Source organism: Thamnophis elegans, chromosome 5 (assembly GCF_009769535.1).
Source record: "Thamnophis elegans isolate rThaEle1 chromosome 5, rThaEle1.pri, whole genome shotgun sequence".
NCBI classification, from domain to species: domain Eukaryota; kingdom Metazoa; phylum Chordata; class Lepidosauria; order Squamata; family Colubridae; genus Thamnophis; species Thamnophis elegans.
In genome coordinates this window covers 7,817,039-7,844,324 of record NC_045545.1, presented here as the reverse complement: position 1 = coordinate 7,844,324, position 27,286 = coordinate 7,817,039, and the positions used below count along the sequence as shown (strand labels likewise).

The 27,286-nt window shown below is 41.1% G+C and overlaps 1 protein-coding gene across 1 annotated transcript in view; it reads left to right on the top strand.

Moving 5' to 3' along the window:
• ABCA4 (ATP binding cassette subfamily A member 4) overlaps positions 1–27,286 on the top strand; it is a 159,367-nt gene that overhangs the window by 114,252 nt on the left and 17,829 nt on the right. Inside the window, exons 31-43 of the mRNA XM_032217704.1 lie at positions 1,898–1,996; positions 5,916–6,105; positions 7,770–7,864; positions 9,817–9,849; positions 11,681–11,786; positions 11,909–11,983; positions 13,352–13,521; positions 15,620–15,797; positions 16,069–16,184; positions 18,017–18,164; positions 20,036–20,159; positions 25,316–25,445; positions 25,630–25,750. Coding sequence (XP_032073595.1) covers positions 1,898–1,996; positions 5,916–6,105; positions 7,770–7,864; positions 9,817–9,849; positions 11,681–11,786; positions 11,909–11,983; positions 13,352–13,521; positions 15,620–15,797; positions 16,069–16,184; positions 18,017–18,164; positions 20,036–20,159; positions 25,316–25,445; positions 25,630–25,750 — 1,585 coding nt within the window. The remainder of the gene's footprint in view (positions 1–1,897; positions 1,997–5,915; positions 6,106–7,769; positions 7,865–9,816; positions 9,850–11,680; positions 11,787–11,908; positions 11,984–13,351; positions 13,522–15,619; positions 15,798–16,068; positions 16,185–18,016; positions 18,165–20,035; positions 20,160–25,315; positions 25,446–25,629; positions 25,751–27,286) is intronic.

The following is a 27,286-nucleotide window of genomic DNA, read 5'->3' as shown; positions in this document are numbered from 1 at the left end:
TCTTTTTAACTGGTGGGAGCCAGTTCTGATTATTGCGATACATTAACATAACAGTTTAACCTAATACAACATAACAAAATTCTGTAAATGGAGAAGATGTATATTATATTATTCGAATTGAGCTTGATTCCTCCTGATTTCATGAGAAAATTCATGCAATTTTCTGAGCAACTCTTTTTTGCTGTTGCCTTTTTGTACATTATTTTTGACTTTAACAGTAGTCTTACATATAACCGTGGGGTTGGTGTGATACCCCCCCATCCATGTTCTAACCTGATCTGACCCTGATTAACTTTTAAGATCATATAAGATTAGCTAGTCTTCACCATTCAGTTGGAGATCAGATATACCATAAATTTTGGTCTATAAGACGCACTCCCCCTCAAAAAAGTGGATGGAAATGTCTGTGCGTCTTATAGAGTGAATGTTGCGGAAGTCCCACCCTTCGGCCTCTGCCTCCCAGCAATTTGCCTCCTTGCAGCAAACAGCAAACAGACCGGTCAGCTTCAGAACAGCCTAATTTAGCATGAGCAGCTGATTGGCAGTTGGATTGGCCTCCCGGAATATCGCTGCTCAGCTGTTCCAGGTTGTGTAGATTGCCGTTGTCCATCACCACCGTCACTACCTATCGTTGCCACCATCTATAGCCACCTCTGCGCACCACATTTTCAGCCTCTGCATGTCCCGTTTTCGGCCCATTCCAGGTGGTGGGGATCACCACCATCGCCGCCTATCACTGGCGACGGTGGCAGTTGACAGTGGCAGCAATCCCCACCACCTGGAACGGGACGAAAACAGGACATGTGGAGGCTGAAAATGGGATGCACGGAGGCTGAAAATGGGGCGCTTGAAGGCAAAAAAATGGGGCACACAGAAGCAGTGATAGGTGGTGGTGATGGGCAGCAATCTCTACAGCCTGAAACAGCTGATCAGTGGTATTCTGGGAGGCCGATCCAACAGCCAATCAGCTGCTTGTGCTAAATCAGGCTGTGCTGAAGCTTACTAGGCTGTTTGCTGTTTGCTGCAAGGAGGCAAACTGATGGCAGATTTTTTTTCTTGTTTTCCTCCCCAAAAGCTAGATGCATCTTATGGCTCAGAGTGTCATTTGCTGCGAAAAATATGGTATATGCAACATCTCGCTATTTGCATCATTGCTAAATATCACTTAGGAGATTCATCACCTCAGTTTTCAAAGACTAGATATACTGAGTTTCAGGGGGTGCCCCCACTCCATCCTCAGGCTTTCACTTCTCAGGATTTTTTTTAAAAAAATCTCTTAATATATGGAGAAAGGAGTGGCCACTGTTTTAATGTACAAAGAAACATGAAGTAATTGGAGTTTTGATGGCTAACAATCTGTTCCTGACCCATGAATTATATGAATATTGAGTAGGTTTCCAGAAAGAAGGCTGACTCATAAATAGATTAACTTTGTTGAGATATGATATTGCGTTGACCTACGTTTAGTACCAGGAACATGGATAACAGACTTGATTACAGTGTTGATGAATGCAATTCGGGGACAGAACAAAACAATAGCATTAGACTGAATCGGGGCGGGGGCGGGGGGCGGGGAGGATATTGGATCAGCAGGCTGTGTGAATTGCAAATGTTCAGCCACAAGTGTTCGACTATCTTACCTTTTATATAAAACTATTTTCCACTTGTTAATCAGGACCACACCTGAATGTCTTTGCGAAATTAAACCTTTGTAGTAAACAACAATGTGATTTTTTTAAAACATTTTTTTTTTTTTGGTAATCTTTATGAAACATACAGGCTTCTTCTAAGATTGGGTAGTTAATTAAGTAATATCTGCAGTGATTCTGCTAATTTTCATTAGCAGGAAAGTACTTTCCTATAGTTAATCTCTTTTTATAATCTAAATCTCCCCCAGCAATGAACAGCCTGGCAGTGAACTTATGGTTTCTCTTCGTGATGCCTTTTTAAAGAAACCAGGATTTGGAAATCGGTGCTTGAAGAGTGAACCTCTTTAGTAAGTTCATTCTCTCTCTCTCTCTCTCTCTCCCTCCCACCCTCCCTCCCTCCCTCTCTGTCTGTCTGTCTGTCTCTCTCCCCCCCCCCTGTCTCTCTTTCTCTCTCTGTCTCTCTCCAATTATAAAGATCCTATACTATTACTGAAGCTTTAACATGATAAAGTCCCTTCATCCCACAACATTAAGCAGGAGCCTATGGAACAATGGACGATTTTAAATTAGACCCAATGGAATGGAAGAGATTTAAGTTAATCACAACCAGATTAAGTCCCACTGATCTCTATCACTGACTAAATATGGAACTTATTTTATACGTTATGTCCTTATTCCCCCCGATGATTCCTGATTGCCTTACCTATAGCATTACAGCCACCCTGGGTTTCTTTTACAATCTAATAGAAGAACTACATTGAGGAAGAAATAGTGTGGTGAGATTAAATCACTTGGTTATAAATATTTTATAAATGTGTAACAAAATAAGAATTGTACAACTATTGTTTTAATCGATCTGTCTGTCAGACTTGTTTAAAATAAAATAAAAAATAACATTAAGAAAATTTGGCCAGGTTCACATGAGTTACTTCAACTGCCGATCTATTAGAAATAAAACTATCCAGTTTCAGTGGTGGGTTTCAAAAATTTTTCGAACCTACTCTGTGGGTGTGGCCTCCTTTGTGGGAGTGGCTTGCCAGCCATGTGACCTGGTGGGAGTGGCTTGCCGGCCATGTGTTTTCTCTCCCTCCCTCCCTCTCTCTCTTTCTTTCCTTCCTTTTGTCTCTCTGTCCCTTTTCCCTTTTTTTCTTTCATCTCTCTGTCACTTTTTCTTTCTTTTTTTCTTTTTTTCTTTATTTCTTTCTCCTTTTCTCTTTCTCTTTCTCTCTCTGTGTGAGTCTGTGTGTGTGTGTGTGTATGTGTTTGTGTGTGTGTCAGTGGTGGGTCCACTGGTGGAACCTCTTCTAACCGGTTCGGTAGATTTGACGAACCAGTTCTATCGAACTGGTGCAAACTGGCAGGAACCCACCTCTGATGGGTTTATAATTAAATATATACAAAATTGGATTTAAATAAGATGCATGGTTGTAACTTCTACAGACTGATTCCTAACATATCTGGAAGGCAACATCTTGGGGATAGTTTGCCTAAAAGTTTGTTTTCTACTTCTCTTTTCATCTGTTCATTTTTGTCCTGGCACAAAACTGGGGTTTTGTGTTGCATCTGCCGTAAGGAATTTCAGCCCACACAGATTAAAAATAGTGCAAGCGATCTTACTTTTTGATGTCCTCCTGGAACAAAATACTGCCACCATCGGAGTCAGCAGTTTGTTTTAATTATTTTGCTTTGGCAATCAGCCATAATCCATAGGAATAAACAAGGAAGGTGATAACCCCAGAATAGTCTGCCTTCTGAACATTAAGTAAAAGTGGAGATTTGAAGAAAATGCAAAGTTGACAGTGACATCAAAGGATAAAACAAAATATGAAGTGAAGACAACCTGGGGTGTTAACATAATGGAAACCTAAAATGTGAATATTAACCAACATAGCTTCAAAGTTGCCACAATAGATTTATAGTTTGTAAATCTAGGCTTCTAGGCTTACAGTTTGTGCTAAGCGCAAAGCAAACTATTCCATGGGATAGCAGGATGTGTAAAACCAGGTATTATCATTTGTGTATTTTTTTTTTAAATGGGCCTTGCCTACATACACTAGACTAGAACAAACAGTTTTAATAGTAGTAGCTTAGGGCCAGTGTACCTGTGAGACCGCCTACTGCCACATATCTCCCAGCGGGCGGTGAGATCCCACAGGGTGGGCCTCCTTCAGATGCCGTCAGCCAGACAATGTCGGCTGGCGGCTCCCCAAAGGAGAGCTTTCTCTCTGGCTGCTCCGACCCTTTGGAATGAGCTACCCCCAGAGATCTGGACCTCACCCACTCTCGTGGCCTTCAGGAAAGCTGTTAAGACCTGGCTATTCTGGCAGGCCTGGGGCTGTTGACCTCACTGTTGAGGTCCAGCCCCAATTAGAGCGAATGCATGTGTAGCTATTTTAAATCTGTCTTTTTTTTTCTTTTTTATTATTTCTTCCCCTTTTTTCTGTAAACCGCCCGGAGGCCTTCGGGATTGGGCGGCATATAAATCCAATAAATAAATAAATAAATAAATAAATAAATAAATAAATAAATAAATAAATAAATAAATAAATAAATAAATAAATAAATAAATAGTTCTGTGGAATCCATATGTATTGCTGTTTAATAAGGAAGTAAAATATGTCTAAAGGTTCAAGGAAATAGCTCCCTAAGTTACTCTCTTTAAGTAGGGAAGGTCACCTTATAAATCGGAGTTGTCCAATCTACGTCCCCAGGGTCAGGTAGAGGTTTTCAGACCCAGTGTGGTCATCAGTCAGAAATGTATGGATTGCATCTGCATTGAGCAGAAATCAGGGAGTAGTTCAACGGTGGGATTCACTTACCTTCCCTATTGGTTCACAAATTTGAGCGTAGGCATCAGTGGTGGGATTCAGCCAGTTCGCACCTATTCGGGAGAACCGGTTGGTAACTTTCTAAGCACTTCGGAGAACCGATTGTTGGAAGAAATCTCCTTTTGTTTTTTCCCACTTTACAGGGCTAATCCCGTAAGGAAGGCAGGAAGGAAACATTCTGGTGTTGTTTCTAGCCTAATCTTTATTGACCTGCTTACAGAAACTGCCTCTCCGGTTAACTTTCATTACATTATAACAGCTAAGACGACGCGCCCATCGACCTGAGAGATGTTGAGTTGGCCATGCCCACCCAGTCACATGACCACCAAGCCCCACCTACCCTGCTGGTCATTAGGGCAGAGAAACGGTTGTTAAATTATTTGAATTCCACCACTGGTGGCATGCATGATCACTTCGCTCACACGTGCTGCGTCTGCATGTGCATACCAACTTGTGTGCATATGCAGTGCTCGCGCATTACGTCAGGGCAGGTAGAAGGAGCCTCCCACAGCCACCGCTATGGGTTCGCCCGAACCGGAGAGAACCGGCTGAATACCACCTCTGGAGTAGTTGGCCTAGGAGATTCCTTCCAACTCTATGATCGTATGCAGTCGCTGAAAAACCTGAACCCACTCCCTAGAGACCTCCCAAAGTTCCTAATTTTTAATGCCACAGAAAGGGAAGGTAATGATATTAATTGTATTTAAACATTGTATTAAACATACAATTGTATTAAACATATTGGACCTGGGTACTTGAGAGACCGCCTGCTGCCAATTACCTCCAATAGACCGATCAGATCCCACAGATTAGGCCTCCTCCGAATTCCATCCGCCGGCCAATGTCGACTGGCGACTACCCGGAGGAGAGCCTTCTCTGTGGCTGCTCCGACCCTCTGGAACGAGCTCCCCGTGGAGATTCGAACCCCCACCACCCTCCAGGCCTTCCGCAAAGCCCTTAAAACCTGGCTGTTCCGACAGGCCTGGGGCTAAAGAGCTTTTGCCCCCCTCCTCAAATGGTATGGTTGTTGTGTGCTTTTAAATTGTGTATTGTTATGTTCGTCTTTTTTATCCCCTGTCTGTACCCCTTTCCCTGACTTGAATTGTGAGCCGCCCTGAGTCCCCTTCGGGGAAAAGGGCGGCATATAAATGCAATAAATCCAATCCAATCCAACATAAATTTAAGTAAAATGTAATTGAATTTCAATTAGTGGGCGTGAAATTAGATTGGATTGTTTTTATATGGCTTCTGTATGGAAAAATAATCCATAGGCTTGTGATGAAGAAAATTGAGTGTCATTCATTTCTATTTAAAGAATACTAAGGAGGCATTCCCTTGAATTTTTGGTCCTGTTACGAGAGGTATATAAATGCAATAATTTTGCAAGATTATCGGTGATCACTTTGATTTTTACACTGGGTTTTAAATCCCTGCGTAGTAACTACTCTTGCATTGCTACATCAATGGCCTGGAGGACACCAACTGTCCCTTATCATGTGTCTGCCCTTTTTCGGACTAAGACATGGAGTCCTGACAACCCCTCACCTGCGTGTGAATGCAGCACTAGGAAGAAACTCACTATGCTGCCAGTGTGTCCACTAGGAGCAGGAGGTCTTCCTCCACCACAGGTACTATTTGAGTATCAACTACTAACACGAAGCACTGTGACTTGTTGAAATCGACTAATAGTGGGAGGGAAGACTTTTTTTTTTAAAAAAATGTATTTGCAAATGATGTTGTGTTAAATGTATTCGTGTTTTCATTGCAAAATTATCCTAACAACAAGAAGTTTGTTTTGTTTATATTCCATCATTCTTTCATAGTTTAGACATACCATCAAGCTGTGTTCAGATGTGATGTTGTCCTTAAAATGAGCATTGTGCCGTTGCAGTGGTGGGTTTCAAAAATTTTTAGAACCTCTTCTGTAGGTGGGAGGTTCCACAAATCTACAGGGCCATTTAGAACTGGTTCCAGCTTCCACACCCCCACCCGTCCCTTCGCACATCATCAAGATGAAGAGCGAGAGGAGGAATTCTGGGAGTTGAAGTCCACAAGTCTTAAAGCTGTCAAGTTTGAACAGCCCTGGGGTTCTTTTTCTAAAGGGTTAGGGGTGCAAGAGTCTTGTAACTTGACAGCTTTAAGACTTGCACACTTCAATGCTAGAGTTTCTGAGCCAACATGACTGGAGGAGGAATTCTGGGAGTTGAAGTCCACAAGTCTTAAAGCTGTCAAGTTTGAACACCCCTGGAGTTTTTTTCCCTAAAGGGTTAGATGTGCAAGGGTCTTGTAACTTGACAGCTTTAAGTCTTGTGTGCTTCAAATGCCAGATTTCTGAGCCGACATTTTGGTTGCTAAGCAAGAGCGTTGTTAAGTGAGTTTCACCACATTTTGCAAGTTGGCCACACCCACCTAGTCACATGGCTGGCAAGCCACTCCCACCTGATCTCAGGCCGGCAAGCCACTCCCACAAAGCAGGCCACACCTACAGAAGAGGTTCTAAAAAAAAATTTGAAACCCACCACTGGTACACAGAGACTTTGTTTAGCCTTGTCAATGCAAAATAAGAATTCATAATGACATAAATTGTTCTTTCTAGAAAACAGGGATGTATTAGGAAACTATTTCCAGACTGTTTTGCCAAAGCTTACAGGATAGGTTAGAAAATTGCTATTACTTCAAAGAAAATATCCCATAATTATGCTATGGGAAGGCAACACTGCCTCTCAGTGGTTAAATTCACATTCTTCATAAATTTTACTTGCTAGCTACAAAAGAATTGTATATTTACTCTCTTATCCCAATCTAAAAAGAGATGTGTTCATTTAAAATTACAGGAAATGTGAAGTGTCTTTTGGCACTTAAAAGATTAAGCAATTGTTGAGTAAGATTTTGTAACTCAGTCTGTTGCATTAAACTGATTAGACTTTAAAGTGCTACAAGATTGTTGCATTTATTCTCTAAAATTACAAACGTTTATATGTGTTTAAATTTTTATGGCTATCTTATAGTAAAAGCCAGTCTTTAAATGTCACTTGCCAACATTTTAGCTCCCGGCTTACAAATCTTTTGAAGCATTCACCAAATCCAATGTGGCTTTTAGTTATTTTATGTGGCTTGAGATCAAAATATACAAACAAAATCCCCAAGGAAGACAAGGTAGCTTTCAGTTTCCAGTAAAATAACAGTTATTTTAATCTAAAACTTTCCTATGAGGTCTTTTCTAGCGTCTGAATCTCTGAAATATTAAGTTATAACCACAAAGAATTTAATGAGTATTTTTTTCATCTTACAGAGGGTTCAACATAGTACAGAAATTCTTCAGGATCTCACTTACCGAAATATTTCTGATTTCTTGGTGAAAACATATCCCACCCTAATAAGAAGCAGGTTGGTTTTATACATGTATTTATACATTTTCAAATTCAGAAGCTGTATTGGCACATAACAATAAACTGTAATGGCAGATTCCCACGTAAAACTAGTTTAAAAAAAAGAAAGTATACAATAGCTTTGTGTGATGAATGATTCTAGCTAGGAACCTGCTACAGTTTGTATGAATGGATTGTTGGTCCTAAGACTTCTAAATAACGTCAGCTGTTCAGTTTTCTGTGGGGTTTTTTCCCAGTAGCATCTAACCCTAATAAAAAATATGCCATGCCAACATTTTTTCTGCCCTGTCTTCATGATATTGAAAAGAAGGTTGTATGCTATAATGAAATACATACAATAATATAATCAAAGCTAATCCAGTACCTGTGATTTTTTTTTTTAATGAAAGGAATTGTTGTTACGATGCTTACTGGTTTTTCGTGATGTTCTTCTCACCAATTCCCAATAAACTGAGCCGAGGTGGCGCAGTGGTTAGGGTGCAGTACTGCAGGCCACTTCAGCTGACTGTTATCTGCAGTTCAGCGGTTCTAATCTCACCGGCTCAAGGTTGACTCAGCCTTCCATCCTTCCGAGGTGGGTGAAATGAGGACCCAGACTGTGGGGGCGATATGCTGACTCTGTAAACCGCTTAGAGAGGGATGAAAGCCCTATGAAGCGGTATATAAGTCTAACTGCTATTGCTATTGCTAAACTGGCCTATTCTGAGTATTGCTGGGCTTTCATCGGTACACTTTCAACAACCTTCCTTCTGCACTCTTGTTCTGGAAATACAGTACTATCTTCTGGCCTTGAGGCATGAAGGAAGTTGATACTATCAAATATTATAGAGCAGTTTTTATTTGAGTTTATGCTACAATTCCAGAGCAATCAGGTGCTTATTATGTAGCTTTCCTACTAGCTAACAAACATGTCTGGACCAGGGGTCTCCAACCTTGGCAACTTTTGTTGTTGTTGTTGTTTATTGGATTTATATGCCGCCCTTCTCCCAAGGACTCAGGGTGGCGTACAACATTTAAAAAAACCCACATATTATCAAAGTTTAAAAAAATTATATAGCGTATCCAAAAAACAAACCCAATTAAGATTAACAATAACATTTTTAAAAATTCGATTAAAATTAACAATAATCAATCATTTATTTTATTTAGTTCAGGCCAGGACGGCTTGCCGGAAAAGCCAAATTTTTAGGGCGCGTCGGAAGGACCAGAGGTCGGGAATTATGCGAAGCTCCGGGGGGCAGCTCATTCCAGAGGGAAGGCGCTCCCACAACTTTAAGCCTGGCGGACTTTAACTCCCAGAATTTGCTGGCTAGGGAATTCTGGGAGTTGAAGTCCGCCTGACTTAAAGTTGCCAAGGTTGGAGACCCCTAATCTGGACCACTTGTAGTGGTGCTGGGTTTTGCTTCTCAGCTTCAACAGTGCAATCAAAGACACTTAAATGATAAAGTTCCACCCAGGTATAAATCCTGGCTAGTTTTTTTTCTCTTTTATTTCTCTGTATGCCCATTTATTTGTCTTTTATGCTGGCTTCTGGCCATAACAAACTTTTGCCTTTTGTCTATCTGTTTTTTGTTGTTGTTGTTAAAAAAAAAATCTCCGTGAGGTTAGATTAGGCACACTTGTTCAGAAAAAGTCCTGAGCAAAATACACATCAAAGAATTTTTTTTTATATAACTTGTACTTTCGTAGCTTCTGTGCAAGTCAGAGGAACCAATAATGGTCAGGGACAAGGATTAAGTGTACAGACTGCATAGAGTCATCCTTTTCACCAATCATCTGAAGAGGCTTATAAATTCCTAAAGTTGACATCTCAGTCAGCAGAACAGCCACAAAATCCCCAAGTTGATCCTCGTGGCACAGATGTAATTTTGCATCTGAAAGAATTTTAATGAATGCAGTATATTAAAGATGATTACATTTTAAAATATATTTTTTTATTTTTCTTGGCAGCTTAAAGAGTAAATATTGGGTCAATGAGCAAAGGTAGGACCACCATGTGCTGTATCTTTTGTTGATTTTTTTTTTAAGTCTAAAGAATTTGATTTCAAATAAATGACAAATAATAAGATAGGACTAATCCGTATTATTTTGTTCGAAATACAAAATAGAGGGCTGTGCTTGGTTTGGAAACAGTACAAATAGTCCTCATTTTCGTCAGTGGCCATTCAAAAATATAACGGTGCTGGAAAAATAATTTTATAGCCCATTTATTATCATTTATGACCTTTGCAGCATCCCTTAGTCATGTGATCACCATTACAGTGTTGTTCTATGCCCCGAATCTGTCTACCCCCGTCTTGCAGAACAGAGAAGAGTTTGGAGAGAAAGGGTTTGCAAGAGAATAAACTTGAAAGCTGTTCTGACTCCCTCCTCCGTCCAGTAATGACTGCCGAGACAAACTTAACTGGAATGTACTTTAATAGCAAGAAACCAAAACCTTGGTGGCTGAAAGTGAAGCAGAACAAATAGATAAGGACCTTGGCAGCAACTCAGACAAACTTGGGCAGCAATAAACACAGATAAGGCTTGGCAGCAATCCAGCCTGCCAAGCTCACAGTAATGTCCTCAGACATTCAATCCTGTGTTGACTTCTGCAAAGAGGGGCCTGTGCACAAGTAGCTTTTTATAGTCTGGAGAGGAGCCTAATGACCACCAGCTGAGTGAAATCACCTCCTGTAATTGCGTAATTGTTCCTGACGCCTATTAGCTCTTTGATGGCGTGCATCCAGGAACAACTCACTACTGGCCTCCGGCTCACTCTCCCTTGTCTCCTCCCCACGGGTCCAAGGCTCAGATGCCTCCTGGTTCTGGTTTTCAGGATAAGAGACAAAATCCCCCCTCCCCATTTTCAAGCGGTTTGCAAAAACGCCCCATTCCGATCCTTCACATTATCCAGGATTGCAGGATTGAAAGCATAGAATGGGGCGTTTTTGCAAGCTGCTTGAAAATGGGGAGGGGGGGATTTTGTCTCTTATCCTGTGCTGACCTTCAGATCGGGGAGAGGAAGGAATATCTCCCTCCACATTTTCAAGCTCTCCATAAAAATGCCCCAATTCGAGCCTTCCACATATTCCAGGATTGCAGCATTTGAAGGATCAGAATGGGGCATTTTTGCGAACGGCTTGAAAATGTGGAGGGGAGATTTTACTTTACATTGTGATGTCACCAAGGCCAGCCCTTTTCAATCTCCCTCCCGGTGCCCGTTTTCAAGAAACAGGCTTTTGGCCGCTCCGGCGCTTTGTCCAACTCCATGTCGGAGTTGGACAAAGCGCCGGAGCGGCCAAAAGCCTCTTTCTTTTTGCCTCACCAGCAATAAACCTCACCGCACGTCACTGAAACATAATCATGGTATTTCCCACTTAGTGACTGCTTCGCTTAGTGGCAGACTTGCCAGTCCCAATCAAGGCCATTAGCTGAGGGCTTTCTGTATTTATTTTGTTTTGTGCAATTCACTATCAACAATGAAAGTGAGAATCATATTCCTTTTTGTCTCAAATGCTTTTTTTGAAAAGGTAGCTAGACTCTTTTTTTATGGAGGAAAAAGAAGAGGTTTCACTTCTTCAGATGAAGCTTCTTGGATGAGAATTGAAATGTCTTCTTTTTCCTCAATAAAAATACTCCAGTTGCCTTTTGAAAAAGCACCTTTGAGACAACTATGACCTGGAGGACTGAAAATCTCCATAACATATTTCTTTTTGGGAGAGGGGTACTGTATAAATTATGTTGAAGGAAACTTGTATTGTATCCATTATCTATTAAAAGTAGAGTATGGTTCTCTTTTACAGAATTTAAGATTATGTAATCTTGTATTTAGATATGGAGGAATTTCCATTGGAGGGCAACTTCCACTACCACCTGTTACCGGAGATAAAATTATTGATTTTATGAAAGACGTTGGTCGAATGATGAATATAACAGGGGTAAGAAATAACTTTTGCATCTGCTTTGTCACTTGATTATCACCAAATCTAACATTTTCTTTGGTATTTGTAACACTAAAATTTAAACAAGGAATTCTGAACCTTTGTTTCCTGCTGCCTAGGGTGAAATAACAAGGATTGCTGCTAAAGAAATGCCAACTTTTCTTAAATATATGGAAACTGAGCACAATATTAAGGTATTTTAATACTTATTTTCATAAAATCTTGCATAACTCGGTAATTGAACACAAAGTTCAGTAAAGGATAATTAATTTAAAGAGAATAATAACTTTTGTTTGCTTTTTAGTAAGGAAACGGAAGAGTGAATAAAACAATTTTAAGATAGTTTGGGGACATGTAACATGTTGATTTGCCAATACGGCCTTGTATCCAGAAACATGTTCATTTATGTAAATGAAATGAAAACGTTGTATTGTATGATACCAAATTACCAAAATTATTTTTGCAGACATATTGTTACAATAGTATGGTATAATGGTTAAAGTACCTAGAAACCAGGACATTTTGAATTTTAGTCTTGCCTTGGGCACAAAGTCAGCTGGGAGATTCTCAGTCCTAGGAAGGAGCCGGGGCAACCCACTTCAAAACTTTTGCCGAGAAGATTGCAGAACGTTTCCAGGAAATCACCAGGAATCAATACTGACTTAAAGGCACAAAAATAAAAACTATGAAAATATAACATTACAACCAAAAAAGGAAGAGAAAGGAAAGTGAACCATTCTATGAAACAAAATATTTTTCCAAATTGTTTGGATTACTCCGATATACTACCTTTATATGTTCTAGATTAAAAAAACAATCTAGAAACCCTAAGAAGGATACTTACTATACATGCAGAACTGCAGTGATCAAACTTCTACAAAACATCTCCAGCACTCCATATTATATGCCCATTAATGCATTGCTATTGTTATTCAGACCCAAAGAAGGAGAAAGAAAAGAAGTTTGATTTCTGCTGTTTAAATATACAAATTGAATAAAGAGAGAGAGAAAGAAAAAATAGCAATGGCAATAGCAGTTAGACTTATATACCGCTTCATAGGGCTTTCAGCCCTCTCTAAGCGGTTTACAGAGTCAGCATATTGCCCCCCAACAACAATCCGGGTCCTCATTTTACCCACCTCGGAAGGATGGAAGGCTGAGTCAACCCTGAGCCGGTGAGATTTGAACAGCCGAACTGCAGAACTGCAGTCAGCTGAAGTGGCCTGCAGTGCTGCATTTAACCACTGCGCCACCTTGGCTCTTGGCAAAAGCTTGAATTCCAAGGAATTCCAAGGAATAAGCAAACGCTGAATTATGAACAAGAGGGTAAAAAATTGAAAACCTGGAACTACCAGCCCTGATTTGTTATGGAGGAAAAACCCAGAGGACTAGTGTGCATATAATAATAAATAAAGTAGATATGAAAACTGTGCAGTTTCTGTCATTAGCTGCATGAGCCGTTTGGGCAAAATGCGCTAACCTGTTGCTTGTTCCTGATAAAATCAGAATTTTAAAGGATTCTGACTGGCTGAGGTGTGTAATCTTCTGCATTGTTTTCCCAGGTGTGGTTTAACAATAAAGGCTGGCATGCTGTGGTCAGTTTTCTCAATGTAGCCAACAATGCAATTCTCAGAGCCAATCTCCAACAAAATAAGGATCCAGAAGAATATGGCATAACTGCCATTAACCATCCACTGAACCTCACGAAGGATCAGTTGTCTGAAATCACTGTGTAGGTAACATTTGTTGGCTTTTTAAATTCCCAATTACTCCGATTGCAGTTTTTAATTCTATTCCTCCTGCTCCCTCCCTTATATGTAGCAGGTCTGGACATCACAGCTTAATACTTGTAAAAAATCTTACTCTTTACTAGCACAGGTGATTGTTGCCTGGTGTTAGAAGGAAAATCCATCTGGTCAGCTGGACAATTAGCTAGATGAGTGCCAGAATTTCTATATAGGTCCTGAAATGCTGCTGGGGGTGGGTGGGTGGGTTTGGGCAATGAAGGGGCTTGTGTTGGACAATTCCTATGGCTTTCCTCCTGTGCTGGATCTTGGGTGAGGGCCTGCTGTACTAATCCTGCCATTCTGCTTTTGTTAGCTGTTAAACTTTGCTGCAAGGGGTTTCAAAATATCCTGCCCTGAATGGATTTCTGCCCGCAATATTTGCTTTGCTTATGAATGGACTCATCTAGATAGTTGGCTTCCTCTTTCAATAAGCTCTTTATCTCCTTAAAGTGCTGGCTTCTGCTGTGGGCTATTAAGAAACACCGGGAGCTGCTTTCTGCCTCTAAAAACATGTTTCTCCTTTTCTCCTTTAGGGAAATATAATATTCTGCCTTTTTAAAATATTTCCCAAACTATTTCATTCTTCTGGAGAGGGGGCTTCCCTCACTGGTTTGATAATGAAATGTCTTCACTAAACAAGCAAGCTCATAGAGGAACAAGGACCCCTCATGACAACCCGGAGCTACAAATATTCTTTATTAGTAAAAATATGTCTGTCGGCAAGCTAAAAATATTCATACAAGAGTACTTTAAAAGTGCATATTGTACATCACACAGAATTTGACCCTTGCAATGAACAATCTCAAGCTAGTTACATTAACTGCTATATTTATACACGGTTAACAATAAATAAATGAATGATGGGAACTGTATGGCTGCCTCTGCAACAGCAGGCCAGTATATCTTTTACCAAGCCACAACTGGTTCAGATTCCTTTTTCCACCAATAAAATGAAGCAGGGGAAAAACTCAACAATGCAGCCATAGTAAAAGTTTAGCACTAGTAGATTCTGTCAGAACCAGTGACGTGCGGTGAGGTTTATGGCTGGTGAGGCACTGATGTCATCACAATCAGCCATAAACCTCACCGCATGTCACTGGTCCCACCTCTATGTCGGACATAGCACCGGAGCGGCCAAATGCCGCTTTCTTGACAGTGAGCAAAAGCGCCAGAGCAGCCAAAAGCCGCTTTCAAAAAAGAAAGAAAGTGCCAGCCCGCCAACAGAGGTGGGTAAAAGACCCGCCTCTGCTGGCGGGCTTCCCCGACACAGAGAAAGAAAGCTGGCGGGCTGTCCTCCCTGCCTCTCCTACCCCCTTCCCTCTGAGTGAAGAAAAGCACACACACACACACAAATTACTTACAAATTACATTAATTTTGAATTACTCCCCCTCCCTCCGACCCACGTACCTTTTCCAGCTGTTTCAGAGAGGATTTCAACTCTGCTCTTGTCTGCCATGATGAAAATGTAAAAATGTAAAAGGAAAAAGGCAAGAGCTGCTGAGGTCAGCCTGGGTTAGCTGCTGTCAGAGTCCCCAATGGATGACTCTGCTTAACTGTTTTAAAAAGCCTCTAAAAAAAACGCCCTCTACAGGAGGTGGCAGGAGAACTACATCCCTCATCTACATAAGGAATTTTTCAGCTTTTAACCCTTGCTTAACTCTGCTCGAGTGATCATAAAGTCAGACTAAATGAGGCACGTGGTTCTCCCACCTCCTCCTGCAGAGGGCGCTTTTTAAAGAGGCTTTTTTAAACAGTTAAGCACTAAGCAGAGTCATCCACTGTGACTCTGGCAGCAACTAGCTCAGCCTTTTTCCTTTTAATTTTTTTATTTTATTTTCATGATGACAGTGGTGAGGCTCTGCCTCCCCTGACTGCACGTCCCTGGCAGAACCATAGGAGAACTGGGACTTGTCTTCAGTGGTGGGCGTACAATCAACTATGTCTAATTGTCAATCTTGTGGTGAAATGTGAACCTAACGAGAATGAACTTTTGCAGCTTTTGGTTCTGGCTTATTGGCTGTTCTTGACATGTCTCACTCCAGGCTAACCACCTCAATAGATGCCCTCGTGTCCATCTGTGTGATATTCGCCATGTCTTTCATCCCAGCAAGCTTTGTCTTATATCTGATCCAAGAACAAGTGGCGAAAACCAAGCATCTCCAATTTGTCAGTGGCGTGAGCCTTTTTATTTACTGGTTCACCAACTTCCTTTGGGACCTAGTGAGTTATTCTGCTTCCCTTCATATACTTTTTCAACCAGATGCTACTCACCAGTATGGACAATAATCATGCTGCTGGCAATTATGGTGTAGGTAGCTTTCTTCCTGCCATCTTTTTCTTTTAAAAAAAAAATATATATATAACATTGTTTTCCAAAGAATCAAGTAAGACAGAACAAGCTAATCTCTGTTTATTTATCTTACTAAAAACTATCTTTCTGGATGACTCTTCAATTTAATACATACTGTATTTTTCTTTTCCTCTGTGCCAGGTGAATTATATAGTGAGTGCTGGCTTAGTGGTGGCAATATTCATGAATTTCAAAAAGAAAGCGTACACATCGCCAACCAATCTTCCTGCACTTATAATATTGCTGTTGTTATATGGGTAAGTTATATAGATGTCTCATTAAATATGTGAAATGAAGCAAATATTAAAGTACATGTTTCAATAGACTTTTTTATTCACCATATTGCATCAATTCTGCAAAATCTCTACAGTTTGCCTGCTTATTTCCTAGAATAATTCAAAGTTTGGTTAATTACTGATAAAAACGTTACAGACAGTTCTCACTTAACCTTCTGCAATGGGGACCTGCAACTTGGTACCTCTGCTGGACTTACATCAATTCTGCTGTGATCGTTAAGTGTATTTCTGTGACAGGGGTGGGTTCCTGCCAGTTCTAAGCTTTTCTATAGAAGAGGTTCCACAAATCTACAGTGCCATTTAGAACTGGTTCCAGCTCCCTCCCGCTGCCCGTCCGCACATCATCAAGATGAAGAGCAAGAGGAGGAATTCTGGGAGTTGAAGTCCACAAGTCTTAAAGCTGTCAAGTTTGAACACCCCTGGAGTTTTTTTTCTAAAGGGTTAGGGACGCAAGGGTCTTGTAACGTGACAGCTTTAAGACTTGTGTGCTTCAATGCCAGAGTTCCTGAGCCAACATGACTGGAAGAGGAATTCTGGGAGTTGAAATCCACAAGTTGCATAAGGGCAGAGAACCGGTTGTTAAATTATTTGAATCCCACCACTGATTTGAATGTACACTAATTGGCATACATTAAAATAAACGTTTGTTGCGTACAGCTCTCAAAGTGTCACCATCTCCAATGTATACTACATAAACATGGCAAAATAAATAAGTAAATAAATAAATACAAAGTTATGTATATACCCACATATATTATTTGAGACACAAAGAAACAACACAGTCTAGTCCGGAGGAATATATGTTCATGGCAAGAAAACCAAACCAGATAACCAGATAACCCTAATTTTACCTATTTTTGATGAAGCCTTGAAAACCAGGCTCTTCCCTCCAGCATTGATTCAGTAAGTTAGGTCAGCCAGCTTCAAGTAATCTATGTGGCCAGTTGATTATAAAGTCTGTTAGTTATGGATATATATGAGCTGTCTCTGGTGTGACATGCTTTTATATTGGTGATGTTTTCAGCTGGTTGCCAGCTAGCTGCCCAAGATCACATAGCAAATGAGCAACCACATAAATTGAATAAATGGCTCAGTGGCTAAGATGCTGAGCTTCTCAATTAGAAAGGTCAGCAGTTTGAAGCCCCATCTCTGCCTAACAGAGTGAGCTCCTGTTACTTGTCCCATCTTCTGCCAACCTAGCAGTTCGAAAGCATGTAAAAATGCAAGTAGAAGAATAGGGAAGGTAACAGCGTTCCGTGTGCCTTTGGCATTTAGTTATGTCGGCCACATGACCACAGTAGAGGTGGGTTGCTGCCAATTTGATAGAAGTATCGCGCGCAGGAGCGCGCCCAAACCAATAGTAAAAAAAAAAATGGCAACCCTCCTCTGGACCATGGAGATGTTTTTGGACAGCGCTGGCTCTTCAGCTTTGAAACGGAGATGAGTACTGCCCCTAGAGTTGGGAATGACTAACATAGATATGTGAGGGGAACGTTACCTTTATCTTACAAATAAAGTAATAAGCAACTTTTTTGTAAAATTTCTGCTCTTTGAATGGTTTTAAAGGTTCCTTGTCAGCTGGCCTGAATAATAAATGGACACTGGAAGAATGAATGTTTATGCAGACAAATAACAAAATGGCTTTTTTTTAAAAAAATCAAAAGACAGTCTGTAACAACATGGCCATATTTCATTCACCATTGAACCACTTTATAGGGGAAGGGGGAAGCTATGACTGTATATTTTGATTAATTGAATTATACCACTTTTGTTTCTCGTTGTTCCGTATACAGATGGGCCATAATTCCTATGATGTACCCTGCATCCCGCTATTTTAACGTCCCTAGCACTGCCTATGTTGTCTTGTCCTGCATTAATCTCTTCGTTGGTATTAACACCAGTGCCATTACATTTATTCTGGATCTCTTTGAAAATAATGCTGTGAGTGACTTTTCTTAGGCTCGATTGTAATGAGAGTACCAGGGGTGGGTTCCTGCCAGTTCTAAGCTCTTCTATAGAAGAGGTTCCACAAATCTACAGTGCCGTTTAGAACCAGTTCCAGCTCCCTCCCCACCGCCCGTCCGCACATCATCAAGATGAAGAGCGAGAGGAGGAATTCTGGGAGTTGAAGTCCACAAGTCTTAAAGCTGTCAAGTTTGAACACCCCTGGGGTTTTTGTTTTCTAAAGGGTTAGGGGTGCAAGAGTCTTGTAACTTGACAGCTTTAAGACTTGTGTGCTTCAAATGCCAGAGTTTCTGAGCCAACATTTTGTTTGCTAAGCAATAGCGTTGTTAAGTGAATTCCACCACATTTTACAAGTTGGCCATCCCCACCCAGTCACATGGCTGGCAAGCCACTCCCACCTTGTCACATGGCCAGCAAGCCACTCCCACAAAGCAGGACACACCTACAGAAGAGGTTCTAAAAAGTTTTGAAACCCACCACTGGTTTCAAAACCCACCACTACCATACATTAGCTATGCTCCATTATGTCAGGACATGGTTCAATATATGGCTCATAAGCTTTAAGGGAAAATGCCAGTTTAAAAGGAGCAGCTGCCCAATGGAAAGTATCAGAAAACATTTGATATTCACGAACCTTTGCACTGTATCCAAATGTTCCAGCATAAGATAATCTGATATTCTGGAAAAATATATAGAGATGTTGCAAAATGAGGAAATCTCTTTTATAGGTTTCATCATGTTCCTTTTCTCAGGGGAAAAAAAAACCTTCTGCTATCCAGATTTCCTACTGTCACATCTTCACATCAAAAGATGTTATTAATCAGGATGTATACCACTAATCTGGTGTAGGAGAAGGAGCGGCAGAAACTGAGGGTCAAAAGAGGAATCAGCCCAGTGTCACTTATGTAGTCACAAATTGATTAATTCCAATCCCTCATGAATTCAGATGAAGCTTATCTAGAGCTAAAATAGTAGTAACCATTAGTTGACGAGATTCCTGCGCGTAGGCATGGATTGTAATAAATCAGTTTAATTGGGACTTCAAGTGTGGTCCTGGTCTTTCACACCTGACATCTGGCATCTCATCCTAAACTCAAATCGTATGTATGTATGTATGTATGTATGTATGTGTGTGTGTGTGTGTGTGTGTGTTTTTATTTGTGCTGATAAATAAATAAAGGGAGACTAGTATAGATCTATTTCAAGCTATTTAGCTCTCATCAGCTAGCCATACCCTTACTGGGATTCGAACCTGGGCTATATTACATACTAGGCAGACAACTTAGCCATTAGGCCACAGGCTCTTATCCGTTATCAGCGAAGCCAGGGTGAAAGGTATCTATTAGATTTTTACAACCCCTAGTAAGCCCCAATTATGGGAGGAAGCTAACTGCTTCCATCATCTGTCAATCGGCTCGTCACAAGAGTCCATCACGACAGAAACCCAATATTTTTACTGTTGCCTTTGTTATATTTGTGTTTTTTATTTGTGCTGATAAATAAATAAAGGGAGACTAGTATAGATCTATTTCAAGCTATTTAGCTCTCATCAGCTAGCCATACCCTTACTGGGATTTGAACCTGGGCTATATTACATACTAGGCAGACAACTTAGCCATTAGGCCACAGGCTCTAACCTTTCACCCTGGCTTCGCTGTGGCCTAATGGCTAAGAAGTCTGCCTGGTATGTAATATTTATATTTATATTTATATTTATATTTATATTTATTTATTTATTTATTTATTTATTTATTTATTTATTTATTTATTTATTTATTTATTTATTTGTAAGTTAGGAAGGAATCTTGTGAATTCGAGCAAGACTAGCATCTGTGTTTCTTTTTCAGCCTCTCCTAGAATTCAACCAAACATTAAAAAAAATATTTTTGATCTTTCCTCATTTCTGCTTGGGTCGTGGACTCCTTGACTTAGCCATAAACCAAGCTGTGACCGATGTCTATGCGCGTTTTGGTGAGTACCAAACGATGGGAGATTGTTCTAGGATGCTAGAATGGATTGCCAATGGACAATGGAATGGATTGAATGGACAATGGATTGCCCTCAAAATGGAGCTCACACTGTTGCCCTGATCCAAGCCCTTGATTAAGAGGGAGGCTTGGGCTCAATGGAGCCATGAGAAGAAGGATCTATGCTTACTGGGGGGGGGGGGGGGGGAGAAGATGCATATTTGAACCCTTGTTATTCAGTTTAGATATGAATGACTTAACTAGGACTTATGAAGGATCCAAAAACAGATAATAAATAAATGTTATTTCATTTCTTGACAAAAATTACTAAATTAGCAGACAAGAGAAATGCAGTGCATGTAGTATACTTGGATTTAAAAAGGCTTTGACAAAGTAAACCACCATCTACGGCTTGGTAAGCTAAAAATATGTGGGAAAGACAGCATCAGCGCCAGATGGACTCAGCCTGTGGTCCTCAACTGAACTACATCTACATGGAGGGAAACAAGCAGTGGGGGACCCCAAGGTTCCATTTTAGTCCCATTACTCTTCAACATCTTCATGAAGGATTTGGATGAGGGATAGACAGAGAACTCATCACATTTACAGATGACACTAAACTGGCAGGAATAGCCAACACCCCAGAAGATAGGCTCAAGATCCAGATGGATCTAGATAGACTTGAACCCTGGGCCTATCTAGCAAAATGAAATTCAGTGTAGAGAAAAGTAAAGTCTTACGCTTATATCGAAGTCAGTCATTAACTGCTGCTAGGCTGAATCTTCTGCACTTTATCCATGCTTCGATCAAGGAGGGAAAACATTTTCACTCAGCCCGCAGTCTTGCCTGTATAACTATCTGCCATGAACCCTGTTGCTGCCTGTATCTGAGAGAGAATCCCATCATCCTGTTAGACTTAGAATAACTTTATTGCCACTTTGAATGCACACTAATCGGCATATATTAAAATGAAATTTTGTTGCATACAGCTCTCAAAGGGTCATCACCTCCAATATACACTACATAAAAATGACAAAATAAATACAAAATTATATATATACTCACACGTGACCCGACAAATGCACGCCCAACAAAAGCGCACCGACAAAACCGCGCCGACAAAACCGTGACATCATAAACGCGCCCACAACAACGCGCCGACAAAACCTCACCCACAAAAGCGTGATTTAAGTTAAGGTAAGGGTTAGGTTTAGGGTTACGGTTACGGTTAGGGTTACGGTTAGGGTTACGGTTAGGGTTAGGGTTATTAGGTTGTTATTACTTGTTTGTTGAAGGCGCGCTTTTGTCAGCGCGATTTCGACCTTGCGGTTTTCTCGCCACGGTTTCGTAGGTGTGCTGTTGTCGGCGCACTTCTGCACTCATTCATCGGCACGATTTCGAACTCACGGTTTTCTCACCGTGGTTTCATCGGTCGCGCTTTTGTCGAGTGCGCATTTGTCGGTTAACCATACTCACATATATTATATGACATGGAGGAACAACACAGTCTAGTTCGGATGTATACCAGTGGTGGGATTCCATTTTTTTTTGCTACTGGTTCTATGGGCGTGGTTTGATGGGTGTGGTGGGACTTAGTGGGTGTGGCTTAGAGGGCATGGCTTGGTGGGTGTGGCTTGGTGGCGTGGCAGGGAAAGGATACTGTAAAATCTCCATTTCCTCCCCACTCCAGGGGAAGGTTACTGCAAAATCCCCATTTCCTCCCGATCAGCTGGGACTCGGGAAGCAGAGAATAGATGGGGGCAGGGCCAGTCATAGGTGGTATTTACCGGTTCTCTGGACTACTCAAAATTTCTGCTACCGGTTCTCCAAAACTGGTCAGAACCTGCTGAACACCAGCTCTGATGTATACATGTACATAGCAAGAGAAACAAATCTTGCGAGTTTACCAGACGGATGGCATGGGGAACAAAGCTGTTATGGAATCTGCTAGTCCTGCTAGAAATACTTCAAAACCTCCTCCCAGAGGGGAGCCACAGAGACAGACCATAAAATCGTGTGGGGTCTCTAACAATGCTTTGAGGTCTAAGCCCCTAGCGCTTATAAGCAATATCCTGAATGACAGGAAGCGAGCTTCCTATAATCTTCTCGGCTGTCCTTACCCCTCTTTGAACGGACTTTGTCTCTGTTGATTATTCCCCAACTGTGTTTGTTTGTTTGTTTCTTGTAGATGTCCCCACAACCAGTCACTCTACAGGATCAAATTGCTCCTTGGAGCAAATAGTACCAAAGGGAGGGATTAGGGAAGAGATCCTGGGAGATGAAGCTGACCATAGCAACATTTCCCCTCAATGGGAAATGATTTGGTCAGAAACTCTGAATGAAATATGCTTGGATGTTTCCTGAATTATTTAGGCAAGATCTGTAGCGTTACTAACCTAGCAAATTTGCACAACTTCTTTCATATCTGCAATCATGACGACATATACGAGAGCCCTTTCACACTGAACATAAAACATTCTTGACGTTTGATACCTTCAAATATAAAGAGAGTGTAGAATATCAGAGACTTGCTTAAGTATACCGTTTTATTCTTCTTCCCCACAGCGCTGTCAGCTGAGGGCAGTGCAATTAAATATCTTTCTTTCCCTGGCATTAACATCCTCATCAACTTAATCCCTATCTTGGTCAAGCAATAAAATATTCAAGGCTAGCTACAGAAAGACCCTTGTCTTATGGTGTGTGTGTGTTCCATATTAATTTCCTTTTCTGTGGTCCATAAGTTGACACACAATTATGCTGGCGTACTCTGCCAGCATTGCTGAGTGTGATTCTGCCTCAGTAATGAGGCCACCGACTGGCACTGTCTTCATAGATTCTTTTTATATCGTTTTATTTTATTTATTTATTTTTTGTAAATGTGTTTTTATTTTCCATTTCATTTTCGTACAGTCACATATATACTGTGCATAACCGGGGCCATATAACATTAAACAATAAACACAGCCATTCCTCTTGTCGACAATACCCCCAAAAATAGAAACCCAATGTACCTCTTTGACCCTCCATACACCCTTTCTTTCACCCCCCCTCCAACTTTCCATCTTCCCTCCATCATTCCCCTCTACCCTACTTCCCCTCCCCCTCTACCACTCATCTCTCCAGATACACTCCCTCCTTCCCTCTCCCCCTCCCTCCAGTCCTCTCTCCCACCCTCTCTACCCCTCTTTCTTCTATCTTCTATCCCTCTACTCCTCCCTTCGGTGTATTTCTACAATCCTATTTTTACAGTGGAATTAAAGATTCTTAAAGATTCACAGAACTTAAAGAAAGTGACTCATTGCTCTAGTATCCCTTGCCCATGGGAAAAACAACCACCAATTGCTAGAAGAAGAGGCAAATCTTTATTTTTATTTATCAAACTTACATGCTGCCCACCTCACTGTTAGCAGTGATTCTGGGCAGCTTTACAATATGATAGAAAGGTTTAAAAATGCAAAATGATTAAAATTAATACATAAGAAACTAAGAACTAACAGATCAAGTGACATAAGGAGTCTCTCCTCCCTATTAACCACTCCTATAGGTGCCCCTGCGAATGGGCAAAGCCAGGTTTTAAGGCTATTCTGGAAGTGGGGCAGGGGGAGTCTCAGCTCCAGGGGAGGATATTACATAAGGGGGGGGTCACAGCAGAAAAGACTCCTCTTCTGGAGTTGAAATATTTTGGCAGATACAACATAAGGCTCTTCTGCTAGAGCGAATGGCATAGGGGGGATGAGTTGGCTCCTCAGAGTTTTGACAGATGGATAGACCTAAAATCTGGTTCTGAAATTACTCAGGAACAAGCACCCCCTTTATTTGACAGTATCCAGCCTCAGAGATAAGAGCCTGTAGAAGTTCTCGCACAGCTTGATTGTCCACACATTCTCCTTTTGCAATCTTCTGTCCTGCTTTTGTGCTGGCAGCCTATTCTGTACCACTGGATGCACATCAAAAAGATATTCAGACAGTTAAAGAGGAGAATCAGAAGAAATCATTCTTTAAAATCTAACCAATACGAAGAAAGAGAAGAAAGAGGGGTAGGAAGGAGGGAGGGAAGCAAGGAGGGAAGGAAGGAGGGAAGGAAGGAGAGAAGGAGAGAAGAAAGGAGGGAAGGAGAGAAGGAGGGAAGGGGAAGGAGGGAGGGAAGGAAGGAGGGAAGGAAGGGGAGTAGGAGAGAAGAAACGAGGGAAGGAAAGAGGGAGGGAGGGAAGAAGAAGTAGGATTGTTGTAAGATAAGATGGATCTATGGGATGTTAAGAAAGCAATCTTCAAGTATATTGTCAACTGTAGGGAAAAATTGTTATAAATACATATTATTAATAACAGTTATGAGATCATATAATTGTGAATGTATATATGAAATTGATAAAATAAAAATAAAATCTAACCAATACAATACAATAATACAATACAATGCAATAGCAGAGTTGGAAGGGACCTTGGAGGTCTTCTAGTCCAACCCCCTGCCTAGGCAGGAAACCCTATACCGGTTCAGACAAATGGCTATCCAACATCTTCCTTAAAGACTTCCAGTGTTGGGGCTTTCACAACTTCTGGAGGCAACTTCTGTTCCACTGATTAATTGTTTTAACTGTCAGGAAATTTCTCCTCAGTTCTAAGTTGCTTCTCTCCTTGATTAGTTTCCACCCATTGCTTCTTGTTCTAATCTCAGGTGCCTTGGAGAATAGTTTGACTCCCTCTTCTTTGTGGCAACGCCTGAGATATTGGAACACGGCTATCATGTCTCCCCTGGTCCTTCTTTCTATTAAACTAGACATACCCAGCTCCTGCAACCGTTCTTCATATGTTTTAGTCTCCTCTCTTGGATCCATCCTCCTGCTTTTGGCATCCCTTGTTTTTTAAAACACAGAGAGAGGGGTGGGGAGGGAGAGGGCGGAGAAGGAGAGAGGCAAATACAAATGTGATATTTTTATATCTAAAACAAACAAAAATCTTTTATGTGATACACCTTGGTGGCACGGAGAAGTATATAAATTTAAAGCAGAGGTGTGGGGCAGGCTAACTCAGTTCCTGATCTCCAATTCCATGAATTGGAGCTGAACAGTTGATGACCAAAGTGGGGAAATTCTCTGTTTCTAAAAAAAACTATATTTTATCATTGGGCCATTCAAATTGATTTTTGTTGGTTTCATTCTAAAGGAGAAGAACGTGCCTCGAATCCATTGTCCTGGGATTTCGCTGGAAAATACATGTTAACCCTGGCAGTGCAGGGTGTGGTCTATTTCATTCTGAATCTTCTTTTACAACGCCGTTTCTTGTCTACAAGATGGTATGTGGATAATCTCCTGGCTTCAGAGGTCTTTGTACTGAAATTTGTTTTAGAGAGTTAATAAATATTGTCGCGGTGGGAGGTACCCGGGCTTACATCTGCCATGAAAATGGGATCCATACATAGGCTGCTTTTCAAGTACAAGCTGAATTACAACTCACTTATTCTGTTTTTTTTTTCCCAGGTTTCTACAAAATACTCTGGGACCTATTATGGAAGAAGATGAGGATGTTGCAGAAGAAAGGAAGCGAATAATGAAAGGAGACAGCCAAAGCTATATTTTGAAATTGCACGAATTGACTAAGGTAATTTTTCAGGAGTTATTCTAAAATATTTGTGTCCTTTAGTTGTCCCTTGGGGGGGGGAAAGTAAGCCAATTAAGAAATACCAATACTTGCTTGGTTGAGGCACTTCAGGGGTGACCAGAACATTTTGCTGCTAGGCATCAAAAAGAAACAAAAATTCCCTCCCCATCTGTTTTCTCCTGAGCGTGATACGGAAGAGCTGACTGGCCTATTAGTTTTATTTTTTTTCTTGAGATGTAGAATCGTCACTTATTACCATTACAGGATTGGTAAGTATGTATTTCTAAAATATAGATAGCTTCTCAATCCAATTAGGGATTACAGGTAGTCCTCAATTTATGACCATAATGGAATCTGTCATTATGGTCATAAGTTGTGACAATTGTAAAGCAGGTCATCACGTGCTTTACAACTTTTTGCTGCAGCCATTAAACATATCACTAAGTGACTCCACAGTTGTTAAGTCCCTAACTACGGTACTGCGAAAAAGTTTATTGTAATCCCTTATTACTTCGCTGCTGAAGAACCAGGGGTGGGTTTCAACCGGTTCGCGGCGGTCCCCGCGAACCGGTTGGTCAGCGAACCCGGAAGTAAGTAACTTCCGGGAACGGCGAAGGGCCCACCCGCCCGCCCGCGCTCCTTACCGGTCTTTGAAGGCTTCTGCACTTCCACGCAGGCGCATGGAACATACAGCGCCTGCACGATTCTCCGCGAGCAGCTGGATGGCACATACAGCGCCTGCGCGAGTCTCCGCGAGCAGCTGGAGCATCGCGCAGGCGCTAAGATGCATGTGTGAACTGCGTGCGTGCACGAGGACGCCGCTGGCCCCGTTCCAACCGAACCAGTTGGAACGGGATTAGCAACCCACCCCTGTGAAGAACCAACATCTAAGCCTCATTATTTGTGATCTGTAAACACTGTTTAATTCCATTAAATTCCCTTCTTACTCTAAAGGCAGTGATGGGATTCAAATAATTTAACAACCGGTTCTCTGCCCTAATGATTTCTTCCAACAACCAGTTCACCAAACTCCTCAGAAAGTTAACAACCCGTTCTCCCAAAGTGGTGTGAATTGGCTGAATCCCACCACTGTCTAAAGGGGATTCCTCAGCACTATCATTTCCACTCCCTAATTTCTCCCCCTCCCCCCCCAAAAAAAGGTTTAAAACCAACTTGTGACCACCTTCTCTTCTGCTGATCTCGAAACTCTTGGGAACGAGAAGTGTATTAAACTAGTTAATAATGAACTGAAAGAACACAAATTACTCTACATAAAAAGAGAAGAAAATAAATTGCTTACACAGGGACACAACCATCCATATCTGATTTCATTTTGTCTGCATCTGTCTGGTTGTTTATTTTTTTAAAAAAAAAAAATAAGTCTAGGAGGTTGTTTGCAAGGGACCTGCATATTTGACAGATACTTCTGTCTTGAAAAGCCTATGAAATAATAGTGTATTAGTGAAGACAAGGTGACACAAGAGTTCCCATTAATTCAAGAATGAAATTACCTCCAGCTCTACAGAGGGGCAAAAG